This window comes from Rhinoderma darwinii, chromosome 7 (genome assembly GCF_050947455.1).
Source record: "Rhinoderma darwinii isolate aRhiDar2 chromosome 7, aRhiDar2.hap1, whole genome shotgun sequence".
In the NCBI taxonomy this organism is placed as follows: domain Eukaryota; kingdom Metazoa; phylum Chordata; class Amphibia; order Anura; family Rhinodermatidae; genus Rhinoderma; species Rhinoderma darwinii.
Window position 1 is genome coordinate 144,911,155 of NC_134693.1, and position 10,176 is coordinate 144,921,330.

The window sequence follows — 10,176 nt, forward strand, 5'->3', positions numbered from 1 at the left end:
GTAGTAGTTCCCCAGATCCTTCCTGTTGCAGCAGATCTGCAGTGTCCTGATAGAGTCGCCCCGCTCGTCACTGGGGGCTGAATGTTTCCATCTGTGATTGACAGCGGAGGGCGGGCGAGAGACCCCGGGGATCATGGGAAGGATGTGACCGGTTTATTCATCATTTGTGTACAAACAAAACACCAAAAATGTCAGACACAATAACAGGAGATATAATGGGGGGGGGCGGGGGGGCTATATATAATCATCTCAACGCCTTGTGATATTCTGATCTTATTCACTTTATGTAATTTGCTTAGAGTCTCTGTCACCCCATTATAAGTGTCCCCCTATCTCCTACATGATGTGATCGGCGCTGGAATGTAGGTAACAGTGGCTTTTATTTTGAAAAACGATCATTTTTGACCAAGTTATAAACCATTTTAGATTTATGCTAATTAGATTCTTAATAGACAAGTGGGCGTTGTACAGAAGATTGGTCGCTGATTGGTCAGCGTCATACAATCAGCGACCAACCAGTAACCAATCAGCGACCAATCAGTGACCAACCAGCGTCATACATTTCTCATTGTTGCCGCCCGGCTTCTTTCACTGTTCAATCACACTGTAACAATGAGAAGTGTATGACGCTGGTTGGTCGCTGGTTGGTCGCTGATTGGTCGCTGATTGGTTACTGGTTGGTTACTGGTTGGTCACTGGTTGGTCGCTGATTGGTCAGCGTCATACAATCTTCTGTACAACGCCTACTTGGTAAAAAGTAAAAGCACGCCCAGTTGTCGATTTAAGAAACTCATTAGCATAAATGTAAAATTGCTCATAACTTGCTCAAAAAAGATCATTTTTCACAATAAAAACCACTGTCATTTACATTCCAGCGCCGATCCCATTATGCAGGAGACCGGGCATTTATAATCCGGTGCCAGCCTCTTTAAGGGTATGGTCCCGCGTAACGGCGTCCGCGTGTTGCCAGAACTTCACCCGCATGCATTGGCTGAACGGTTTTGCTGGAAAAATCATGTTGCCACCTCCGGTGAGATGCGTTTTAGCCGCATGCGGAAGCCGCTACTTGTGACCATAGCTTTAGGCTTCGTTCACACAGCCTGCGGTCAAGTGAGCCGGACTTAGATCATCATCGGAGGGTCCTGGTAATCTATGCTCGGTTGACATGAACGGCAGGGAGTCCGGAGGGTGTGGCTGCAATATAGAAGCCAAAACGCGTCGTGGTCTCACTTTTGGGAATCTCCCGCCTCTGCAGGGTTTCTGTTACCCGAGAGCAGTGCATTGTGGGAGCTCAGCTGTGGGTCACATGACTGATCACAAAGCAGCGGAACATTTACTTTGGGAGTGAATAGAGAAGAAAATATCGTATATCTCAGAATCTGCACAAAACGCCGAAGTAAACGAAATGTATGTTAAATCAGAGACGGAAAAAGGCAAAAGTCACACGGCGTGAAGATCGCATTGTAGCATCCGGATCATGTCTGCAAAAATGAACCATTATACTGAAGCTTTATGGGAGGCTCCCGGGGCCCCAGCAATGGTTAACCCAGCACAGAGGAGGATTAGGGTAACACAGCACAGGGCCCCCCTTATTTAAGGGTCGTGCTGCCCATCTCTCCTACAGAGGAAGGTGAGTGGGGGCAACAAGCGTCTGTCCTGGGGAGAGGGGTGATGATCCGGCCGGGGGCCCCTCACGAGGCACAGCCGCTCACACTGCTGCATGGCGTCACATTACACCGTCCTCGTACGGTCAGATTCTGCACATTCTCTTACACGCGATACGTGAAATCCGAGCGGACAGTCTCTCAGTTTAGCGGTTTTCGGAAGCGAGGGTTGCAGCAGAGATGACGGTCTTGTCGCAGGGTCATGCGTAGGCTGTACCAGAAATGGCCGTGTGCTCGGGGGTTCCTTGGCCAATTCAAGAACGTCTGTGGGCAGATCCTTCTCCGGGTCATTAAGTACTTGGACGTTTTCATCCTGGTGTCGAGAATGACGAAGACAAGCACATCCCTCTTCTCATCCAGTAACCGCTGATGGCACATGAGGAACGCGTGGCGCAGGAGGCCGCTGCGGAACCCCTCTCGGGTCAGGATGAAGATCGTCCTTTTGCTTTGGTAAATTGCCTCATACAGGTTCTCAATGCTTGATCTTCCGGGGATCCAGTCCCGTTCTTCCAGGCACAGGTTAAACAGGCCGGGTCCTTCCAAGTGTTCCAGCAGCTCCTGATACACCCAGTCCTTCACTGCGTTGTCCTTGGTGTCAAACGCTACAAAGGCGTTGTACTCCTCGTTCGCGTCTCCACGGAGCTTCGAGTAACGTCTTAGAGACGCCATGATTACTTGGCTGAGGTACCAGACGTCCCAGGAGAAGAGCTTCCAGAACGTGGTGACGGACATGAGGACTGTCACGAGGACCATGGAGTAGACGAAGCAGCTGTAGCCATAGAGGTCCTGACACGACTGCGGGTCCATGTAGAGGAGCGACCTCCCTCTCATGGTGTCCGGGGAGTCGCACATCATCTTGGTGGAGAGATTTTCTACCGTTATATTTGTCGCCATGAGGAATTGGATGAACCAGCTGGTGTGACAAGTGCAATCGAAGGGGTTGCTGCTCACGTCCAGGTGGCTGAGCGTCCGCAGGAGCGTCGGGGGAAAGCTGTCCCTGTCGATGGTCTGTATGCGGTTATAATCCAGGAAGAGGTTCTGGAGTTCGGGGTAGGCGCTGAAGAACTCTTTGTTGAGGGAACTTATCTTGTTGTGTTTGAGATTTAAGAAGGAGAGTTTGCTCCCGCTACCGGTAATGTTGCTGGTCAGGGAGGTCAAAAAGTTGAAGCCGAGGTCCAGGTGGGTCAGGTTCCCCAGGTGGACGATGTTTTCCCAGTGGAACGAGTACAGTTGGTTATGGGAAAGGATCAGATATTCTAGGGAATCCGGCAGGTACTTCAAGGCTTTTACCGGAATGACCTTCAGGTCGTTGTAACTGATGTCCAGCAGCTTCAGCCGCGTGAGGTTGGTGAAGATGGTGTTGTAGGCGTCTTTACCGGTCAGCCACATGTTATGTAACCGGTTCATCCTGAAGAAGAGCCTCTCCAAGGACGGGTTCTTCAGCTCCTGGTTCATGCGCAAACCAATGAGGTTGCTGTTTAAGTTGAGTTGTATCAGCGCCGGCAGGTTCTCCAGGAAGTTGAGGCTGTGGTAGACGCCGTCCATCATAAACTGGTAGTTGTTGCTGGCCAGATTTAACACCTTTAGATTCGGAAGTTCACTTAGAGCTAAATAATAGTACAAATCAAACCTGTTGTAAGAGAGATCCAGGTGACGCAGGGACTTCAGGTGCAGGAACTCGGTCCCGTTTAAACGCTGGTTGATGAAGTTGTAGCTCATATTCAGACATTCAACTTCTTCCATGCCCAGGAAGCTATCGGGGTGCAGACTCATCAAGTTGTTGAAGGACAAGTCGACTGAACGGTTGTACATATAACACTGGGAATACTCGGGACCGCCGCTGTCCTCCGCTTCGTCGCTGTCCGTCGCCTCGTCATCACTGGCCGCCCCTACCCATGATGCATCTGGCATTCTATGTCGGGTACGGACAGGTGCGGTGAATTGCGTCCGTCTCTCGTCCCTCTCGCCAATTGCGTGGAATGAGATCAGGTTTTCCGCCAACACTACATAGCAGAGCTTCTTATGGTAGAGGAACATGCTTAAGTTCGCCTCCAGAATAAAGTTTGTTTTGAGGTTCACTTCATGTATATTTGGCAAACTGAGCAGCGGCTCGATGCCCTCGTAGTCCAGAATATTGAAGAAGTATCCGGCCAGAGATATCCTGCGGAGGGCGCTCATGGCGGCCATGCTGGGGTTAATGATCAGGCGCGCGCGCAGGAGTAGTGGGTCAAAGTTATAACTTAAATCCAGGAACTCAACGTTGGGTAATTTGGAGAAGAAAGTTTCTTTTTCTAGGTCTAAGTGGTTGTCGGACAGGGCGAGGCTGCGCAGATTGTCCATTCCTTGGAAGATGGCGCTGTTGATGGTCAGGATTGAGTTCCCTTTGAGGTTGAGGCTGGAGAGGTTCCTTATACAGTCAAACACCCCCGGCTCCAGCTGCAGCGCGCTGTTATTCCGGCAGGGGAGGCACGGCGAGACGGCATGGTCGCATCTCTGACAATTCCATTCTATGTCCAGCGTGAGCAACTGACGGAACTGACATAAATCGTCCCGGACGATCCTCGAGATCCGGTTCTCAGACAAATCAAGATGGATAAGAGACGATGGCAGGTTCCTGGGGAAGGAGCTCATGTTGTTGTAGGCGAGCACCAGTCCGGTCAGGGTCTTCATGTCTCGGAGGACGTTCTGAGGGATCCTCACTTCCGTGTCGCAGGGATTACGGTAATAACAGTTCCATCCGAATAACAAATATCTCAACCTCGTGACGCCGGCCAAGTCTGCGTCTGACAACGTGACAATGCGGTTGAGGTTAATATTCAAATAGGTGATGTTGTCCGGGAGCGGGGGCAGGGCGGTCAGGCTGTTCCCACTGAGGTCCAGGGTGCGTAGTTGCTTCAAGTTCACTAGGGCGTCCCGCTCAATGGTCAGCTGACACGGCTCCATGTCCGGCCGGAGGGTCAGCGGCTGGCAGTTGTTACTCGTGTTCAGCCGCCAGAGGTTTGGGACGCCGGAGAAGGAGCCGTTCACAAGACGTCTGATGTCATTATCTGACAGGTCAAAGTCGGTGACTCTTTCTGAGGAGATGTGGGGCAGGTGCTTCAGGTGGTGGCCCCGGCAACTGACGACTGTTCCATTTTTACGGCTATTACATGGAGCGTAGTGAGGAAAGGTACCCAAACACATGGACACCCCGAAAATCCAGGGCACGGACCGTTCCAGAAACCAGTGCTGTCCCTTTAAAAAGACAGCAAAAAGTCACGTATTTACAAACCAGGGACAGAGCAATGTTCTGCAGGAGGTAGAGGGGACAGAGAAATGTTCTGCAGGAGGTAGAGGTGACAGAGAAATGTTCTGCAGGAGGTAGAGGGGACAGAGCAATGTCCTGCAGGAGGTGGAGGGGACAGAGAAATGTTCTGCAGGAGGTAGAGGGGACAGAGAAATGTTCTGCAGGAGGTAGAGGGGACAGAGAAATGTTCTGCAGGAGGTAGAGGGGACAGGGCAATGTTCTGCAGGAGGTAGAGGGGACAGGGCAATGTTCTGCAGGAGGTATGGAGGACAGGGCAATGTTCTGCAGGAGGTAGAGGGGACAGAGAAATGTTCTGCAGGAGGTAGAGGGGACAGAGAAATGTTCTGCAGGAGGTAGAGGGGACAGAAATGTTCTGCAGGAGGTAGGGGGGACAGGGCAATGTTCTGCAGGAGGTAGAGGGGACAGGGCAATGTTCTGCAGGAGGTAGAGGGGAGAGAAATGTTCTGCAGGAGGTAGGGAGGACAGGGCAATGTTCTGCAGGAGGTAGAGGGGACAGAGAAATGTTCTGCAGGAGGTAGAGGGGACAGAGAAATGTTCTGCAGGAGGTAGGGGGGACAGGGCAATGTTCTGCAGGAGGTAGAGGGGACAGGGCAATGTTCTGCAGGAGGTAGAGGGGACAGGGCAATGTTCTGCAGGAGGTAGGGGGGACAGGGCAATGTTCTGCAGGAGGTAGAGGGGACAGGGCAATGTTCTGCAGGAGGTAGGGGGGACAGCAATGTTCTGCAGGAGGTAGAAGGGACAGAGCAATGTTCTGCAGGAGGTGGAGGGGACAGAGCAATGTCCTGCAGGTGATAGAGGGGACAGAGCAATGTCCTGCAGGAGGTAGAGGGGACAGAGCAATGTCCTGCAGGAGGTGGAGGGGACAGAGCAATGTCCTGCAGGAGGTGGAGGGGACAGAGCAATGTCCTGCAGGTGATAGAGGGGACAGAGCAATGTCCTGCAGGAGGTGGAGGGGACTGAGCAATGTCCTGCAGGAGGTGGAGGAGACAGAGCAATGTTCTGCAGGAGGTAGAGGGGACAGGGCAATGTTCTGCAGGAGGTAGGGGGGACAGGGCAATGTTCTGCAGGAGGTAGAGGGGACAGGGCAATGTTCTGCAGGAGGTAGAAGGGACAGAGCAATGTTCTGCAGGAGGTGGAGGGGACAGAGCAATGTCCTGCAGGAGGTGGAAGAGGGGACAGAGCAATGTCCTGCAGGAGGTGGAAGAGGGGACAGCAATGTCCTGCAGGAGGTGGAAGAGGGGACAGCAATGTCCTGCAGGAGGTGGAAGAGGGGACAGCAATGTCCTGCAGGAGGTGGAAGAGGGGACAGAGCAATGTCCTGCAGGAGGTGGAAGAGGGGACAGAGCAATGTCCTGCAGGAGGTGGAAGAGGGGACAGAGCAATGTCCTGCAGCAGGTGGAAGAGGGGACAGAGCAATGTCCTGCAGGAAGCGGAGGGGACAAAGCAATGTCCTGCAGGAGGCGGAGGGGACAGAGAAATGTTCTGCAGGAGGTAGAGGGGACAGGGTAATGTTCTGCAGGAGGTGGAGGGGACAGAGCAATGTTCTGCAGGAAGTAGAGGAGCCAGGGCAATGTTCTGCAGGAGGTAGGGGGGACAGCAATGTTCTGCAGCAGGTAGAAGGGACAGAGCAATGTTCTGCAGGAGGTGGAGGGGACAGAGCAATGTCCTGCAGGTGATAGAGGGGACAGAGCAATGTCCTGCAGGAGGTAGAGGGGACAGAGCAATGTCCTGCAGGTGATAGAGGGGACAGAGCAATGTCCTGCAGGAGGTAGAGGGGACAGAGCAATGTCCTGCAGGAGGTGGAGGGGACAGAGCAATGTCCTGCAGGAGGTGGAGGAGACAGAGCAATGTCCTGCAGGAGGTGGAGGGGACAGAGCAATGTCCTGCAGGAGGTGGAGGGGACAGAGCAATGTCCTGCAGGAGGTGGAGGGGACAGAGCAATGTTCTGCAGGAGGTGGAAGAGGGGACAGAGCAATGTCCTGCAGGAGGTGGAAGAGGGGACAGAGCAATGTCCTGCAGGAGGTGGAAGAGGGGACAGAGCAATGTCCTGCAGGAGGTGGAAGAGGGGACAGCAATGTCCTGCAGGAGGTGGAAGAGGGGACAGCAATGTCCTGCAGGAGGTGGAAGAGGGGACAGAGCAATGTCCTGCAGGAGGTGGAAGAGGGGACAGAGCAATGTCCTGCAGTAGGTGGAAGAGGGGACAGAGCAATGTCCTGCAGGAAGCGGAGGGGACAAAGCAATGTCCTGCAGGAGGCGGAGGGGACAGAGAAATGTCCTGCAGGAGGTAGAGGGGACAGGGTAATGTTCTGCAGGAGGTGGAGGGGACAGAGCAATGTTCTGCAGGAAGTAGAGGAGCCAGGGCAATGTTCTGCAGGAGGTAGGGGGGACAGCAATGTTCTGCAGGAGGTAGAAGGGACAGAGCAATGTTCTGCATGAGGTGGAGGGGACAGAGCAATGTCCTGCAGGTGATAGAGGGGACAGAGCAATGTCCTGCAGGTGATAGAGGGGACAGAGCAATGTCCTGCAGGAGGTGGAGGGGACTGAGCAATGTCCTGCAGGAGGTGGAGTGGACAGCAATGTCCTGCAGGAGGTGGAGGGGACTGAGCAATGTCCTGCAGGAGGTGGAGGGGACAGCAATGTCCTGCAGGAGGTGGAGGGGACAGAGCAATGTCCTGCAGGTGAGAGAGGGGACAGAGCAATGTCCTGCAGGAGGTGGAGGGGACTGAGCAATGACCTGCAGGAGGTGGAGGGGACAGCAATGTCCTGCAGGAGGTGGAGGGGACAGAGCAATGTCCTGCAGGAGGTGGAGGGGACAGAGCAATGTCCTGCAGGAGGTGGAGTGGACAGAGCAATGTCCTGCAGGAAGTAGAGGGGACAGAGCAATGTTCTGCAGGAGGTGGAAGAGGGGACAGAGCAATGTCCTGCAGGAGGTGGAAGAGGGGACAGAGCAATGTCCTGCAGGAGGTGGAAGAGGGGACAGAGCAATGTCCTGCAGGAGGTGGAAGAGGGGACAGAGCAATGTCCTGCAGGAGGTGGAAGAGGGGACAGAGCAATGTCCTGCAGGAGGTGGAAGAGGGGACAGCAATGTCCTGCAGGAGGTGGAAGAGGGGACAGCAATGTCCTGCAGGAGGTGGAAGAGGGGACAGCAATGTCCTGCAGGAGGTGGAAGAGGGGACAGCAATGTCCTGCAGGAGGTGGAAGAGGGGACAGAGCAATGTCCTGCAGGAGGTGGAAGAGGGGACAGAGCAATGTCCTGCAGGAGGTGGAAGAGGGGACAGAGCAATGTCCTGCAGGAGGTGGAAGAGGGGACAGAGCAATGTCCTGCAGGAGGTGGAAGAGGGGACAGAGCAATGTCCTGCAGGAGGTGGAAGAGGGGACAGAGCAATGTCCTGCAGGAGGTGGAAGAGGGGACAGAGCAATGTCCTGCAGGAGGTGGAGGGGACAGAGCAATGTTCTGCAGGAGGTGGAAGAGGGGACAGAGCAATGTCCTGCAGGAGGTGGAAGAGGGGACAGCAATGTCCTGCAGGAGGTGGAAGAGGGGACAGCAATGTCCTGCAGGAGGTGGAAGAGGGGACAGAGCAATGTCCTGCAGGAGGTGGAAGAGGGGACAGAGCAATGTCCTGCAGCAGGTGGAAGAGGGGACAGAGCAATGTCCTGCAGGAAGCGGAGGGGACAAAGCAATGTCCTGCAGGAGGCGGAGGGGACAGAGAAATGTCCTGCAGGAGGTAGAGGGGACAGGGTAATGTTCTGCAGGAGGTGGAGGGGACAGAGCAATGTTCTGCAGGAAGTAGAGGAGCCAGGGCAATGTTCTGCAGGAGGTAGGGGGGACAGCAATGTTCTGCAGGAGGTAGAAGGGACAGAGCAATGTTCTGCAGGAGGTGGAGGGGACAGAGCAATGTCCTGCAGGTGATAGAGGGGACAGAGCAATGTCCTGCAGGAGGTGGAGGGGACTGAGCAATGTCCTGCAGGAGGTGGAGTGGACAGCAATGTCCTGCAGGAGGTGGAGTGGACAGCAATGTCCTGCAGGAGGTGGAGGGGACTGAGCAATGTCCTGCAGGTGAGAGAGGGGACAGAGCAATGTCCTGCAGGAGGTGGAGGGGACTGAGCAATGTCCTGCAGGAGGTGGAGGGGACAGAGCAATGTCCTGCAGGAGGTGGAGGGGACAGAGCAATGTCCTGCAGGAGGTGGAGGGGACAGAGCAATGTCCTGCAGGAGGTGGAGTGGACAGAGCAATGTTCTGCAGGAGGTGGAAGAGGGGACAGAGCAATGTCCTGCAGGAGGTGGAAGAGGGGACAGAGCAATGTCCTGCAGGAAGTAGAGGGGACAGAGCAATGTTCTGCAGGAGGTGGAAGAGGGGACAGAGCAATGTCCTGCAGGAGGTGGAAGAGGGGACAGAGCAATGTCCTGCAGGAGGTGGAAGAGGGGACAGCAATGTCCTGCAGGAGGTGGAAGAGGGGACAGCAATGTCCTGCAGGAGGTGGAAGAGGGGACAGAGCAATGTCCTGCAGGAGGTGGAAGAGGGGACAGAGCAATGTCCTGCAGGAGGTGGAAGAGGGGACAGAGCAATGTCCTGCAGGAGGTGGAAGAGGGGACAGAGCAATGTCCTGCAGGAGGTGGAAGAGGGGACAGAGCAATGTCCTGCAGGAGGTGGAAGAGGGGACAGAGCAATGTCCTGCAGGAGGTGGAAGAGGGGACAGAGCAATGTCCTGCAGGAGGTGGAGGGGACAGAGCAATGTCCTGCAGGAGGCGGAGGGGACAGAGCAATGTCCTGCAGGAGGTGGAAGAGGGGACAGAGCAATGTCCTGCAGGAGGTGGAAGAGGGGACAGAGCAATGTCCTGCAGGAGGTGGAGGGGACAGAGCAATGTCCTGCAGGAGGTGGAGGGGACAGAGCAATGTCCTGCAGGAGGTGGAGGGGACAGAGCAATGTTTTGCAAGAGGTGGAAGAGGGGACAGAGCAATGTCCTGCAGGAGGTGGAGGGGAAAAAGCAATGTCCTGCAGGAGGTGGAGGGGACAGAGCAGAATATATCGGGGTACTCACCATGGTCCGTCGCTCTGTGTCTGGAGTTGGAGCTTCTGTCCTTTTCTTCTGTAGTTCTGCTTTTATTTCTGGTTTCTGCAGGTTATTACGACTTCTCCCGGCCCGGCAGAATATAGGTTCTGTCTGTAGAGGGCGCTGTGCTGTCCTCCATCTTCCCTGCAGCAT

At 54.5% G+C, this 10,176-nt stretch overlaps 1 protein-coding gene across 1 annotated transcript; it reads right to left on the reverse strand.

Moving 5' to 3' along the window:
- Positions 1-1,621: 1,621 nt before the first annotated feature.
- LOC142657500 (toll-like receptor 9) lies at positions 1,622-10,176 on the reverse strand. Its single transcript, XM_075832536.1, has 2 exons — positions 10,012-10,176; positions 1,622-4,898 (listed from the first exon to the last, which is right to left on the reverse strand). The coding sequence occupies exons 1-2, from the start codon at positions 10,174-10,176 to the stop codon at positions 1,806-1,808; spliced, it is 3,258 nt and encodes a 1,085-aa protein (XP_075688651.1). The 3' UTR covers positions 1,622-1,805.